At 40.0% G+C, this 17,038-nt stretch overlaps 1 protein-coding gene across 3 annotated transcripts in view; it reads right to left on the reverse strand.

Annotated features, from left to right (window-relative positions):
• The window catches only part of LOC140203466 (bMERB domain-containing protein 1-like), a 94,889-nt gene that overhangs the window by 45,184 nt on the left and 32,667 nt on the right, over nucleotides 1-17,038 (reverse strand). The window contains exons 1-2 of one of the 3 annotated variants that reach the window (XR_011887376.1): nucleotides 12,994-13,083; nucleotides 12,574-12,807 (exon numbers count right to left, since the gene is read on the reverse strand). The exons of 1 other annotated variant lie outside the window; for it this stretch is intronic. Coding sequence is in view for 1 of the 2 variants with exons in the window: in XM_072269528.1 (XP_072125629.1) it covers nucleotides 12,994-13,099 (106 nt within the window). In the remaining variant the exon portion in view is untranslated. Of the gene's footprint in view, nucleotides 1-12,573; nucleotides 12,808-12,993; nucleotides 13,288-17,038 lie in introns of those variants that run through there. One more of the 3 variants, XM_072269528.1, reaches the window with a different exon arrangement.

Raw genomic sequence — 17,038 nt, forward strand, 5'->3', positions numbered from 1 at the left:
AGGTGGCTATTATTCTCTGATAAGCCATCAACAGTTGTACTAATGTGCCTCAAGGCTCTATAATTAATATGAAAAGGGACAGAAATTAGTCGATGCCATTGGCAACAGTCCTCCCTCTCCCACACATTCTATTTGTTGCCAGTAGGAACTTACGATGTACACCTGCTTTTGTGTTTGTCGACATAACTGCAGTGACAAGATTTTGGAAGCAATTTATTAAATGCAGAGTCCTCTGAGGCATTCTGACTTCCTGCCAGTCATTAATTTCTTATCAGCCTTGGAGATGGAGAGGAAAGCGTTTCTCAGAATTAGGCTGCTCAGAGAATAGTTGCAGCTGAAATTATATCCTCATGTTGTAAATGCTTGATGGAAACACTTTGCATATAAACAAGGAAGCCACCTAATGGTGGCACATGTAAAATGGGGTTGTTGATTAAAAGCAAAATGAAGCACTTTACATTAATTTCAATACTAATAAACTAATTGAATAATTTAAATATATAATCTATGTTAACAGCACAGATACTAAATTATGAAATATCTGCAGGATATCTGAAATATCTTTGATGCTGGTAACCTTGTTAGAGGAATATAAGATTATTTATACTTTATAACTGCTCATCATTGATCCTTAAATATAGAGTTGTATAAAGCTTGCAATTGGGACAAAATATCAATAGACACCAAGTTTTTACATACAAGTAGAATAAGAAGAAAGAACAATTAACAGTACAGTACAGGCCCTTCAGTCCTCTATGTTGTGCTGACATTTTCACCTGCTCCAAAATCAATCTAACCCCTCCCTCCCACACGCCCCTCCATTTTCCATCTAAGAGTCTATAAAATGTCCCTAAAGTATCTGCCTCTACCACCAACCCTGGCAGCACGTTCCACGCATTTACCACTCGCTGTGTAAAAACCCTAACTCTGCCATAACCCCTATACTTTTATCCAATCACCTTACAATTATCCCCCCTTATATCAGCAAATTAATAAACATAGATTTTAGGACTGGATTTTCAGAAATGCTAATTGTGAAGAAACAAACTAAAATGCAGATTCAATGTGTTAACTGTAAGCAGGGTTCCAGGAATTGCAACAGGAAGCTTGTCAACATGTAAGAAGTCTAGAGTGCATTTATGATCAAAGTACAGATACGTTATGATTCCAGGATTCAACGCCTTGTCGTATGAAGAATGTTTGACAGCTCTGGGCTTATATTCACTAGAATTCAGAAGAATGAGGGGTGACCTCATTGAACCCTATCAAATGGTGAAAGGCCTTGATAGAGTGAATGTGGAGAAGATGTTTCCAATGGTGGGAGAGTCTAAGACTAGAGGACACAACCTCAGAATAGAGGGGCATCCTTTTAGAACAGAGTGAGGAGGAATTTCTTTAGCCAGAGAGTGGTGAATCTGTGGAATTCTTGATCACAGGCAGCTGTGGAGGCTAAGTCTTTATGTAGATTTAGGTAGAGGTTGATAGATTCTTGAATGGTCAGGGCATGAAGGGATATGGGGCGAATGCAGGGGACTGGAGCTGAGAGGAAAATTGGATCAGACATGATGAAATGGCAAAGCAGACTTGATGGGCCAAATGGCCTAATTCTGCTCTTATATGGTTTTATACAACCTTGAGATTCGTCTCCTTACAGGCAGCCAGAAAATAAAGAAACCCAAAAGAATCCTTTAACAAAAGACCATCGAGCACCCATTGTGCAGAGAGAAAAACACATCATGCAAACAACAACCACAAGCAAGTAGCGCTTTGAATTGAAGTCTGCAAAGAGAGCCCATAGTTCAGCGCAGTGCCAAGTCATCGAGCAGCAATCTGAACTGGCCCGTCTCTCACGTCGGGCCCCGACACCCTGACTTTTTCAAACTAGCCTGGCCTAAATTGGCCTCCAAACATCGACTCGATGTGCTCTGTGGCCAGGGTTCAATCGACTCGATGTGCTCTGTGGCCAGGATCCCAATTACTTGACTCGGCCTGTAACCAACCTTTCTGAATCAGCACGGTGCTTACACCTCCATCCAAACGTCGAGTTCAGCCACTTCCATACGCTCTAGTGCCTGAGCCTGCGGCACAGCGCTTAAAAGAATTGAACCTCGAGTCTTCCTCGCTCTTGGTAACCAGCCCACCGCTTCACCTCATTTTGGTTCTGCCACGTCAAATTGCCTCCAAGTCCAAAGGGAAGTTACCGACTATTACTTGCGATGATTGTTTGCCAGAAAAAGCGTCATTAACAAGTATTTTGTTGTTTTCTTTGTTTTATTAGCCACTAGCCAGAAGCCGCTGAGGTTCACCAGCGCCATTTTAATCTGGAAGATGTTGTGGCATTTGTAAAAAAATAATAATTTTGTTAAATAAACTTGTAAAATATGAAAGCAAGACTTCATAAATCAAAGGTTATCAACACGATGCACAGTGTTCATTCAAATGTCACCTTAAAAAGTTCAATTAAGCCAAATGCATTCCTCTTACTGCAAGAAACCATCAGACTTTTTGAGGATAAAAAAAAATGAAGCTCTCAGTTGTAGGTGCGCAAGTATACTGGAAAAACAGACATATTTCCATTCAGTGGCCACTTTATTAGGTACATCTATACACCTGCTCGTTAATGCAAATATCTAGTCAGCCAATCAAGTGGCAGCAACTTAACGTATTAGAGCACATAGACATGGTCAAGAAATTCAGTTGTTGTCCAGATCAAACACCAGAAAAGTGATGCAAGTGACTTTGACCATGGAATGATTGTTGGTGCCAGGATTTACAGAGAATTGTACAAAACAAACAAAGACATCCAATTCTGTGGGCAAAAAACACCTTGTTAATGAGAGAGGTCAGAGGAGAATAGCTGCACTAGTTCAAGCTGACAGGAAAATGACAGTAGCTCAAATAACCACATCTTACCAACCCTAACCTGTACCTCTTTAAGATGTGGGAGAAAACTGGAGCACCCTGAAGGAATATACAGTCACAGGGAGAACACAAAAATTCTTCACAGACTGTGGCAGGAATCAAACCCTGATTGGTGATTGCTGATGTTGTGAAGTGGTTGTGTTAGTTGTTCTGCTATACACAGCCATATTATGAATCAGCAAGTATAATAAAGTTGACTGTTTTATTTTACAGTAAGTGCAAGTCAAATATAATATTTAACCTTTATTTTTTTAAGTTCTGGGCTCCCTTTTCCAAATGAGATTCATTTGGGAGATTGTATTTACATTATTCTGAGTGTGTGGTACAGGAGACCTGCAGGGAGTGGACTGTCTTACAGCTCCAAGTCTGTTCCTCTGTGTTGTGTGTTTCCCCCATGGGTTTATCCAGTGACTCAGCGTCCTCCCACATCTCAAAGACATGCTGGTTGTCAGATTAATTGGTTACTGTAAAATTAGTCCATTCGGTCTATCGAGTCTGCTCTGGAGGAGGGTGGTAGGAGAATCGTCGTGGTTTTAATGAGCATCAGTGAGAAGGGGTACAAGGAAATAAGCAGGAGACAGGCGGTAAGCAAATGGTCTGGTCTGAGGGCCAGCGTACTGAATCCCCTACTATCAACGTCCCGGGGGTTACAATCGATAGGAAACTGAACTGGTCGAGCTATATAAACACCATGGCTACCAGAGCAGGTCAAAGGCTAGGAATCCTGTGTATGGAAATCACCTCCTGACTCCCAAGGCCTGTCCACCATCTACAAGGCTCAGGTCAGCAGTGTAATGGAATACTCGTCACTCGCCTGGATGAGTTCAGCTCCATCAACACAGAAACTTGACACCATCCAGTACAAGGCAGCCCACTTGATTGGTACCCCTTCCACAAGCATCCAATCCCTCCACCATCGACAAACAGTTGCAGCAGTGTGTACTATCTACAAGATGCACTGCAACAACACACCGAAGTTCCTAAGACAGCACCTTCCAGACCCACGGCCAATACCATCTGGAAGGACGAGAACAGCAGATACCTGGGAACACGACTTGGAAATCCCCCTCCAAGTCACTCACCACCCTACTTGGAAGCATATCACTAGAGTTAAAATCATGGAATTCCCTCCCTAACAGTACCGTGGGTGTACCCACACGTCAGGGATGGCAGCAGCTCATCACCACCTTCTCAAGGGCAACTAGGGATGGGCAATAAATACTGGCTTAGCTGGTGATGCCCACATCCCATAAGTGAATAAATTAAAAAATATATACTCATGGGCCATATAGCCTCCTTGTACGTCTTGAGGAAATGTGTGAATAAATCTTAGCATAGATTACTTGAGGAGTTTCATTCAGTTCTGTGATTTTTAAAACAATCTTCTTTTCAAGCAGTCCCCCAGTACTAAATATGACTTACTTCCACTCCAATTCCGCTGGTGCCAAGGGGGCTGATGAAGCCAGTGTGGGGCAATGTTGATGAGCCAGCAGGGTATCCGGTTTGGCTAGTTGATGCTCATGTGGAATGCACTTGAGTTGTAAACACAGGAACGGGAGGGGTGGTTACACTTTCTCATCGGAATTTGAAGAACATTCTTGAATTCCTTCTGCTGTTCTCTGACAATCTCTCAACTTGATGGAGTTCAGGATCGAGTCCCTATTGAAATCTGCGTGCAAGCTCTGTGGCAATGAGCTCACAAGTGTAATTAGGCGCACAATTGTGCAGACTTTGGTCTGGGAGAGGAACACTGATGTGGACAAGTTGGCACTGACATTTCACTGGTGCTTTCAAATGCCTGCCGTAGGAAACTCATGTGAGGAAGAGCAGGTATCAAAGCTGCTCAGTAGACTTTGAGATTTTTAAGCCCCCTTTTCTTCAGATGGTCAAAGGTTGTGCTGGTGCACCTAAGGTGAAATTCATGTTTGGTGGATGCTTTAACTGAGAGGTGCCTTCTGGGATTTAGGAAGTGATTCTCAGTGTCCAACCATGGAATCATTATTGTTAGAGAATAGTATTGCATAGTGGGGAAAGGTTGAAAGAGTACCTTGGTTTCACAGACAGTAAACCTACAATCAAATTCCGATACTTTCTCTTCACCATTTACACCTTGACTTCAACTACTGCACAGAGTCTTGTCATCTTCAGAAGTTTTCTGATGACTCTGCCATCGTTGGATGCATCAGCAAGGGAGATGAGGCTGAGTACAGGGCTACAGTAGGAAACTTTGTCACATGGTGTGAGCAGAATTATCTGCAGCTTAATGTGAAAAAGGCTAAAGAGCTGGTGGTAGACCTGAGGAGAGCTAAGGTACCGGCGACCCCTGTTTCCATCCAGGGGGTCAGTGTGGACATGGTGATGATTACAAATACCTGGGGATACAAATTGACAATAAACTGGACTGGTCAAAGAACACTGAGGCTGTTTACAAGAAGGGTCAGAGCCGTCTCTATTTCCTGAGGAGACTGAGGTCCTTTAACATCTGCCGGATGATACTGAGGATATTCTACGAGTCTGTGGTGGCCGGTGTGATCATGTTTGCTGTTGTGTGCTGGGGCAGCAGGCTGAGGGTAGCAGACACCAACAGAATCAACAAACTCATCCGTAAGGCCAGTGATGTTGTGGGGATGGAACTGGACTCTCTCACGGTGGTGTCTGAAAAGAGGATGCTGTCCAAGTTGCATGCCATCTTGGACAATGTCTCCCATCCACTACATAATGTACTGGTTGGGCACAGGAGTACATTCAGCCAGAGACTCATTCCACCGAGATGCAGCACAGAGAGTCATAGGAAGTCATTCCTGCCTGTGGCCATCAAACTTTACAACTCCTCCCTTGGAGGGTCAGACACCCTGAGCCAATAGGCCTGTCCTGGACTTATTTCCTGGCATAATTTACATATTACTATTTAACTATTTGTGGTTTTATTATTACTATTTAATTATTTATGGTGCAACTGTAACGAAAACCAATTTCCCCCAGGATCAATAAAGTATGACTATGACTATGACTATGACTATGACTAATTCTATCATTCACATCAGTGAGCAAGTTTATGTTTACTTGGAGCTCAGCCTTCTGACTTACCTGTACACAAGGATCATTGTGTAGTATAGGCCAGTGACTGAAGTTGGTCTGGAACAAACAAGATGTTTCTCATTCATCCTGTAGACTGACTCCCGTCCACCAGCAGGCTTCGTGATCAGAAAGACTGGAGGAATGACACAGCCCGTCCTGCACTAAAGGTATCTCTGGTTACGGTTACACTTTGTTTGCCTTCATCTGGCAGCTGTGGGATGGAGATACTCTTCTATGGAAACTGAAATATTGCAAGTTGTCACTTGACAGAGTCAAAGATTTCTGTGAGGTCCAAGAGGCCCATGTACTGCGGATTATGTTGCTCTCTATACTAATCTCAGTGTTTTCACTTTGTAAAGATGTATACATTGCCTCTGCTGGACAAAATCCACACGACAATTTGGAAACTGTCCTTCAGCCACTCGAAGGAGACACTTGAGGAGGACTTTCTCTATGATAGGCAGCAAGAAGACCACTTTCCAGTTACCACAACTGGATTTGTCTCCTTTCTTGAAAATGAATTATGATTACAGTGTCTCTGAGATGCTTTAGCATACCTGACCTTTCCGAAACAAAAAGAGACGTACTTCTGAACTTATGACTGAAGTCCCTCTCTGCCAAGTTGCAGACGCCATCCACTGTTTTCCCTGTACATGCCAACATTTCCTCAACATGTATTGTTGAACTATAGGATAAGATTAGTTTTATTTGTCACACATACATTGAAATATCAAATCATACAGTGCAATGTATCATTTGCATCAACAGCCAACACAGGCCGAAGATATGGTGGGGGCAGCCCGCAAGTGTTGCCATGCTTCCGGCACTAACGTAGCATGCCCACAACCTACTAACCCTAACCTGTATGTCATTGGAATGTGGGAGGAAACCAGAGCACCCGGAGGAAACCCACACGGTCACAGGAAGAACACAGAATTACTTACAGGCAGCAGCAGGGTTTAAATCCTGATCACTGATCATTGGCACTGTAATAGTGTTATGCTACCTTGTTATAAATTCACAATAGCTCTAACCAATTCATATTTATTTAAGTATTCAAAATTTCCCACAATTAATATAAAGCAACTGGACTTTATTTAATTATTTTCTTCCTTCACTTTTTCTTATGTAATGGACTGTCAATTGAAGCACTCTAATCTAAATGCACAGTTACTGGATTTTGAACTTTGGAAAATGAAGTACTTATCTAATTCATCAAATATTGCTTTTAATACCATGGGGTAGATGGTATCAACATTCGGAAAATTCCCTTTCATGGGTTCCATTATTTTTGCAATTACCATTTTAAATCTACATAAATCCACAAAGGTCCTCTTCTGATTTATTTTAAAGTCTCATTTTTTTACAATACCAATTTATTTAAATATGAAACCAGACATACAATAACAATTTAACAAGTCTGCCATGCTGTTAATCTACATTACAGCATCGCCTGCATCTTTCCGCTTAACTAACCTCTGACTTTATCAGATTCACCAGGGACATCTATAGAGTACTAAGCTGACAGGCCAATTCTATTTCATCTCTACGCCCTCAACTTCACTCCAGCTGTAACCATCATATCTCCTGTGGTCTAATTCAGCTGAAAGGGGTCACCGACCACCACTATCAAGAGAAAGAAGGTAAAGCTTGCATTTCCTTTCATATTATTTAAGAGTATTAATGTTTCTATTTAATTTACCTGTTAAATGTATATTTGGCATTTTATACTTTTATAAATCAGCCAGAAGTGGAGAGAGAGCAGCTTCAAGTTCCCGGGTGTCAAGATCTCTGAGGATCTAACCTGGTCCCAACACATTGATGTAGTTATAACGAAGGCAAGACAGCGGCTATATTTTATTAGGAGCTTGAAGAGATTTGGCATGCCAACAAATACACTCAGAAACTTCTATAGTTGTACTGTGGAGAGCATTCTGACGGGCTGCATCACTGTCCGGTATGGAGGGGCTACTGCACAGGACTGAAAGAAGCTGCAGGAGGTTGTAAATCTAGTCAGCTCCATCTTGGGTACTAGTCTACAAAGTACCCAGGACATCTTTAAGGAGCGATGTCTCAGAAAGGCAGTGTCCATTATTAAGGACCTCCAGCACCCAGGGCATGCCCTTTTCTCACTGTCACCATCAGGAAGGAGATACAGAAGCCTGAAGGCACACACTCAGCGATTCAGGAACAGCGTCTTCCCCTCTGCCATCTGATTCCTAAATGGACATTGAATATTTGGACACTACCTCACTTTTTAAAAAATATACATTATTTCTGTTTTTGCACGTTTTTAAAATCTATTCAATATAAGTAATTGATTTACTTGTTTATTGACTATTATTATTTTTATTTTATTTATTATTAGTATATTTTCTTCTCTACTAGATTATGTATTGCATTGAACTGCTCCTGCTAAGTTAACAAATTTCAAGTCACATGCCAGTGATAAGAAATCTGATTCTGATTCTGACTTTAATTTTTTAAAGATATTTTCAGCTGCTTCTAAATTCCTCCAAACATCCGATATCATAAGCAACAGTCGAAAAACAATTGACAAAGTAACATACAAAAAGTGCTGGAGGAACCCAGCAGGTCGGATGGCATCTATGGAAGTGAACAAATAGTCAATGTTTCAGGCCAAGACCCTTCTTTGGGACTGGGAAAACAACAGACCGACAGTTCTGGTGGTCAAGGTGCCATCTCTGCTTGTGGCTTAATCAGTTCTTGCATCTGCTTTGCTTGTGGAGGGACGGCGGAGACAAAGGTGAGAGGATAATGGGAGCCAAATTGTCATGAAATCGAAGTGTGACTGGCGTGCACACAAGGGGTCTAGCATGATAATATCTATTAATTCTATTAGCTTGATTTGACTTACAAAATCATATTCATTATTGCAGCTCCTATAACTTTGTTTACTATCCATGGGCTGTCCCTTACAAGTCTTTGGCTTCCATTTTCCTTTTACTTTTTTTTCAGCGGATCTGCTTATCATGGCTGCTTTTCAAAGACATGTACTGGGTCAATGCACACTCAGCAATTCACTGTTTACTGCTCCCCAGTAGGGCTTATCCATAAACTTCTCATCTCTGCCAAGTGTACTGCATTCAATGTATTCCTCAGATTAGAGGGACTTGAACTCCCATAGGCAAATTGAAATACCATCATGCATCTTGGCCAGCATGATGAGTTGGGCCAAAGGGCCTATTTCCGTACTGCATTATTCACTGACTCTATAACCCTATGTCTCCTCAGTTTTTTTAAATTTGTTAAAATTTAAAATTAGTGACTCATCTTTGTCCTTTGAAATCTAATATCAGATTCAATTTATCATAGTTGCTATTTGCAAGAATTTCCCTTACCGATAGATAGTAAATTAATTCTAGTCACTGCTAAAATGGGTCTATCCTATGATTCATCATTAAACCCAGTCTGGCCTCTTTCAGTGTTCTAAGACACTGGCTCTAAGGCATTGTGAATATATGCCATCAATTTTCTCCTTTACAGCTTGAACTACACTATTCTCCTAAAAACATTGATGTTGAAGCTTCATATTATACAAAATTATTCCAGCCATGTGATTTTTCCTAATTTTGTACAGATAAATCTTCATATCACATCTCTACTCTATGGGTCTGTAGACAGTTCTTGCATGAGTCTTGCAATCTTTGATATTTCCTAAATCCTTTTTGCTCCCTGTTAATCCTTATTGAAGTCCGTCTTAATATTGTGGAAATAATCCTCCTATTTGTCATATTTCTGTCTCTGTTAAAAATTCTTGCAGTTTGGTCTGTTTATAGTAAACCTTCTATAATACGTAACAACTGCATCCTACTTTTTACATTGATCTTGCACTTTTTGATTGTTTGGACACATCACTCACAGAACAATGTAGAACCAAACGAGACCAATCTGCCCACCACAGCCATGCTGACTCTTCGAAAGATGATGCAATTTATCCTTTTTTTTTGTTTTTTCAATTTAGCCAGATATCTCTTCTTCTTTTTCAAGTATTTATCCAAATTTTTTTGGATTTTTTAATTGAATCCGTTTCCATCGCTCTTCTCCGGCCTGCAGTCAGACCGTGATAGTCCAAACTTGTCACCTCTGTTTCTTTCCCTTATTATATTTGATTTATCTGCACTGTTCATTCATCTGTCTCCCACTGAAAACAAGTCTTTTTTTAAATCTACTTTATCAAAGTCCTCTATAAATTTGACCACTGCTACCAATTTTCCCTTTTACTTTCTCTAGTCATTGGGGAACAATCCCAGTTCTTGTTCCTTCACACAAACCAAGGCTTTCATCAATAGTACCATCCTAATAAAGCTCACTGTACCTTCTCCAGGTCCCAAACCCTTACTAGAGTTCCACTAGAGCTGGGCACAATTCTTCAAATGGCACTTTAGAAAATGTTATGGTTCAATTGCTTTCCTTTGAACTTTCTGTCACAAAGCATAACTTCACTTATCTCTCTGCTACCTTTTGCCTGCTAACCACCTACCTGGTTTCATTTATCTTTCTGTGTCGTCTTGGAGTTTGTTACTATCTCACTATTTACTATAAATTTCCAATTTTTTTCATGTTATTTGCAGTTTTGCTCTGTCTGGTCAGGTTCAAATTATTAATACCTAATAATAAAATACCTATTTGCCCAGTACCTTCATGAAATGCTTCTGCACAATAAAGTGATACAAGATCTGGGCAAGAAAACATCAAAGGAAATCATTCATTTTCTTTTTGAAATAATGAAGTGACTTGCCTGACTGTTCATTTAATTCTGTACTCTGGTCTATTGTATTCTGTATCCAAGGCTTTCTTCTTAATTTTGTTCTAGTTTTAATAAGCCATACAGAAATCACTTTTCAGGTGACACCTGATATAAAATTCATTATCAAATTGTAAGAAGCACAACAAAATCCCATTCTTACGAAATTAAATAGAAAAATGTCAACAATTATTCTGAAGATTATGGTTCATAATTCAAATTATTTTAGTTTTATCTCAATGTGTTTTTATTGTGGAAGATGAACACAAAATATTACAAACAATAAGCTTATGGTGATTTATACAGCTTATACAAGTCTATTCCTTGGATTTGTCATGAATATACATTATTAATTAAGTGTTTGTATATAACAATATATAGATACAGTATATGTGTATGTGTGATCTGCTATGTGACATATTTAATTTTATTTAACTATCAAAATATTTCTGGTTGAGATTGAAAAATGTGCATTTTATATCGAAATATCACAAGAAAGGAGATTTTTGTCTGATATAAAATACTAAACCCACAGGGTTTTGGGGTACATTTCCACATCCTATTCCAAATAGATATTAGGCGTAAATATTTAATTATTTAGGAGAACAATACAATTGATCATGGCATTTAAAATATTCACCACTGTTAGCATGATATGATATTTAAAGGAGCTACATTGTAGAATTGCCTCTTAAAAGCTACTATAATGTTATTGGAACCAAATCACATTGATGGCAACATGAAAATACAATTATCCTAGCCAAATACAAATCATTATAACAGGTAAACTATAAACCTAAGGCTTTATACAGAATTATATTCTGATGTTTATAGAAAGTTATACTAGAATCACTCTTCTAAAATCTGATACAAGTTCACTATCATAAACAGTGTGTTCTGTAAAATTAAATGGAAAGTGTACAAGATTCAGCATATTTCACAATTAACATATTATTTAATTGCAACCCATCTTCAGGAATACTGCACTACACTGTTTTCTATTCCATTTTAAATGGATAATTTTAAAATTACATACATTGCATGTCATTGTTCTATTAAATAAAAAGCATTGGGAAAACAATCATAGTACACTAAAATCCTGATTTATTATTCAATATTCATGTTATCTAAGAAAACTGCACTCAAAAATAAAATACGGGTTCTTGATTCACTATTTGTTTTAAGGTTTGTACATTGTGCGTGGGTTTACACTGATCCCTTCAGGGATTCGATTATGCAGATTGATTATTCATGGTCCTTGCCAGCTTTTCAAATGGTTAATATTTGTTGACTCAGATCTGCTTCCTCCTCTCCCAAACATGCCTGATGCCTTGGCTGATTTACCAGGAATAAGATATTGGACATCCATTTGCATGTATCCGACAAAAGAATCTTCTGTCTTTGATTGAATATACAGAGCTACAAACAGAAATAAAGCACCACCTTGGCGATTTTACTGGCGCTGATGAACTCGCAGCTTTCCCAGTATTTTATTCGTTTTACTTAATTGTAAATCCCACAAATACTGTGTCACTTTGAGACTACCTCACATATTCGTAATGAGCCGAGCATTAAACGTGAAATATATTTACCCAATCATAATTTATCCCCCCTCCCATTATATACACCATTTGTCAACCACCGGATTATTTTTAACGATCATGTTCTGTCAGTTAAATTTTAAGATTTGTGTTTGAATATTGCGTATAAAATAAACAACACAAAATAAAACATTTTGGCCAAACTAAATACAAGCCACGAAAACTTAAAACTTTATTTTTGCAAAAATAATCCACAAAAAGAAATGATATTTAAACTAAAGAATTTTAATTGCATTTTTTTTTACATTGCAGTGAACAAAAACAGATCTGAGTTTTGGGTTTAGTCCATTTGTTACACAGGAAAGCTACTTCGGGATTCCCACAATGTTTTCATTGCCGGCACGGCACCGGTCTGTAATCTCCATGATTATTCCCATTGTAACTATCTCCGGGAAGGAGGTCAGAGCAGCGGTTGGGATCAAATAATACTGGTGGATTCTGCACGAAACACAGCACAGACGCTAAGCGTTAAAAGACTGCTTCAAAAAGTCAGGCATGATTTTTTTTGTGGACATCATCGTGTTGCATCAAATCTATCTGTCCTGCAATTTTGCTACATCAACACACAGTGAGTAGTTTAACATGTAACCTGCGGTGATAGCCGGCTACAAGGCGAGTACTTGCCTTTTCCCGCGGTCAGCCTACTCCACTCGGTTTCTTCCACTGCTCCGTAGCTCTTCAGCGATCTCCTGCTGTCGATAGAGGCTGAGGGCGATGTCTTCAGCTCCATGGTTCTGCTCACTGTGTGCCGCTCGGTTCCCGCTACTGTATTGTACTCTCTCTCTCTCTCTCTCTCTCTCTCTGTGCCCAATGTTACCCTCTCTCTCACTGCATGCTACTACCTCCCTGGGCTCCTCCTCCTCGCTGATGTAACGCTGTGAAAGGGAGCTGCTCAGGCGTGCGGGGAGGGAGGGAGGCGGTGGACCTCGCTCAGGAATTGCGCATGTGTGTAGCTCGCAGGCTGGGTACCAATGTCAAGTAAAACGGAAACTCCTGACTGGCGTTCACCGTGTAAACCAAAGCTAGCTGATTAATCGGATCATTTCCTCACCTCAGAACAACAAGCTCCCCAATCTTTATCCACTCCAGATCTAAGTTCATCCAGTTACAGAATAGAGATACTTGGAGTACTCTGCGAATCATCACTGGTCTCTTCACTTGAAACAGACAAGGACACTGGGCTTACTCTAACCACCTAGAAGGCAAAGGTCATGAGAATGCAAGAACATAAGTACATGAGAAATACGAACAGATGCCACACACAAAGACACTGGAGTAACTCTGCAGATCTTTTGGTATCTATGGAGGGAACTGGACAGCCCATAATTTAGGCTGAGGCTCTTCGTTCAATGCCAACAAGACCAAGGAATTGATTGTGGACTTCAGAAATTGAAAGTTGGGAGAACACACACTGATCTTCTTTGAGGGGTCAATGGTGAAAAGGCTGAGCCGCTTCATGTTCTTGGGTGTCAACATCTCAGAAGATCTACTCTGGGCCCAACACACTGGTGCAGTCATGAAGAAGGCATACCGACAGCTGTACTTCATTGGAGTTTGAAGATATGTGGTATGTCACCAGATACTCGAGTAAATTTCTACAGGGGTACAGTAGAGAGCATTCTGACTGTTTGCATCACCATATAATAGTGGTTTCAATGCACAAGAGGCTTCAGAGGGTTGGAGTCTCAGCCAGTATAACCCTCCCCTCCATCGAGGACATCTTCAAAAGCAGAGCCTCACGAAGGAGGTAACTATTACAAAGAATCCTCACCATCCAGGACATCCTCTCTTCTTATTACCATCGGGGAGATGTACAGAAGCCTGAAGAACCACACTCAACATTTTAAAAAACAGCTTCTTCTCCTCCACCATTAGATTTCTGAATGGTCTGTGAAAAGGATCTCACTATTCTGCTTTTTTGCTATTTATTTATTTATTGTAACTTAGTGTTTAGTGTCTTGCACCACTGCTACAAAACAACAAATTTTATAACATGTTGACAGTGATAATAAACCTGATTCTGATTCTGTTCATTTCCCTCCATAGAAGCTGCCTGATCTGCTGAGTCCCTCTAGTGCCTTTTATGTTGCTGCAGATTTCCAGCATCTGCAATCTCTTTTGTCACTAAGCATCTGGTCCTTTGAGCCTGCTCTGCTGTTCACTGAAAGCATGGCAAGTCATCTACCCCAGTGCCACTTTTCAACACTGTTGTGTATTTAATATTTCAGCAATATTTGATTAATATCATAAATATTTTGTTTGATTAAGCATTCTTGTTCATTTAAATAATTCATTACAGGTTATATGTAAAAGTATGTGAATGGCGTACGTCATCACACCACCGCGTCACACATCTGTGCCTCACTAAAGTGAAAACGAAATTGGAAAAGTTATCTCTGGGACCCCATCTTTCACTTTCAATTATGTTTATGTTTTAGAGTTATAAAACATAACAAACACCACTCCCGAAATACACATTGATGCGTGTTTTGAATGAACACAATAAGTGACCTTTGGAGTGAAGAACTCCAAAATTCACCACCTTATCCTAAGAAATTTTTTTTCTAGTTTAGTTCAGATAGCCTATTATAGGAAGGATGTGGAACCTTCAAAAAGGGTGCAGTGGATATTTACCAGGATGCTTCTGGACTAGAGGGGATGTCTTGTGAAGAAAAGTGAACTGGGGCTTTTCTCTTTAAAGCAAAGGAAGATAGAAGTGTACAAGATGATAAGAGGCATAGCTAGAGTGGGTATCCAGAGACAGTTGCCCAGGGTGGAAATGGCTAATACAAGGGGAAATAATTTTAAGGTGATTGGAGGAAAGCATAGAGAGAATGTCAGAGGCCTTTTACACCACACAGCTGGTGTGCACAGACCACGTGAGGTCCTCGGTGACGTGGATGCCAAGGAACTTAAAGCTGTTTACTGAGCTGTTTACCCTCTCAACCCCAGATCCACTGATGTCAATAGGGGTTAGCCCATCTCCATTTCTCTGATAATCCACAACCAAATCCTTTGTTTTTGCGACACTGAGGGAGAAGTTGTTTTCTTGACACCACTGAGTCAGAGAGATGACTTCTTCCCTGCAGGCCACCTCGTTATTGTTTGAGATAAGGCCAATCGATGTAGTGCTACTGGCAAATTTAATGAGAAGATTATTCAGGCTGTGGGTGGTGACACAGTGATGGGTATACAGTGAGTAAAGGAGGGGATTTCGTTCACAGTCCTGAGGGGCTGCTACCTCTACCTCTTCCCCTTGCAGCTCATTCCATATACTGTACCCACCACCCTCTGTGTGAAAATCTCCCACTGCTAACAAATGTTCCTGTTCCTGTTGTGCACACTAAAGTGGGGAACCTCACATTGTTCCACATGTTATTTCATTTGACAAGTTCCCACCTGCTCACTCATCTTGTCCTTACTCACTAGGGATGATGGGCCGGAACGTGAATCACCAGAACATGATGGGTGATATTCAACAAGGATTTGCACTGGAGCATTATCGATTATTCACCAAGTTTATTAGGATATGTAGTCACATATCATTTTTGCCAGAGATACAAAGGTATCAATGCAATGAAAGGATAATTCTGTGGCGATTGATTACAGAATCAGCAAGACTGGAACTAAAAGAAATACACCAGAAATACCACAGAATAAACATCTATAGCTAAAAAAATTAAAAGAAGATGTAATATACAGTTCTGTGCAGAAGTCTTAGGCACGCACACACGCGCGCGCGCGCACACACACACACACACACACACACACGCACACATATATATAGTTAGGAAGCCTTAGACTTTTGCACAGTACTGTAAATAAAAAATATATATCTAAATGTAAAAATAGTGGTAACATAAACAAGTTTAGAAGTCTCAAACATAGATCATTGAAATATAACAGAAAGTTATCAAATATAATATAGCTGCCTTTATATCTAGTAGGTAAGAATGCAATATATTAGACGAAGCTTTATTTAGAACGTACTTGAGGTACAGTACACTGCTCTGGGCACTGCATCTTAGTAAGGATGCATAGAGTTTGGAGGGTGATTGTGACAAATCTGACATCAATTAGTTATGGTATACTCAGATAAAAAGATATAACCTAGAAGTTAAAGCCCTTTCAGTTTTTCAGTTAGGAAACATTTTTATGTGTACACAAGAACATAGGAACATAAAAAAATAGGAACAGGAGTAGGCCATATAGTCCATTGAGTCTGCTCTGCCGGTCAATAAGATCATGGCTGATCTGTCCATGAACACATCTCCACCTACCTGCCTTTTCCCCATAACCCTTAACTCCCCTACTATGCAAAAATCTATCCACCCTTGTCTTAAATATATTTACTGAGGTAGCCTCCACTGCTTCATTGGGCAGAGAATTCCACAGATTCACCACTCTCTAGGAAAAGCAGTTGCTCCTCATCTCTGTGCTAAATCTACTCCCCTGAATCTTGAGGCTATGTCCCCTAGTTCAACTCTCACTTACCAGTGAAAACCACCTCCCTGCCTCTATCTTATCTATCCCTTTCATAATTTTATATGTTTCTATAAGATCTCTTCTCATTCTTCTGTGAAGAGTGCTAGACTTTTAGATCTTTATTCCAGTAATATGGCACAGTGCTGAACTCAGGTGCTACTTGTAAACATAAGACTCGTGTATT

Source organism: Mobula birostris, chromosome 9 (assembly GCF_030028105.1).
Source record: "Mobula birostris isolate sMobBir1 chromosome 9, sMobBir1.hap1, whole genome shotgun sequence".
Lineage (NCBI taxonomy): Eukaryota > Metazoa > Chordata > Chondrichthyes > Myliobatiformes > Myliobatidae > Mobula > Mobula birostris.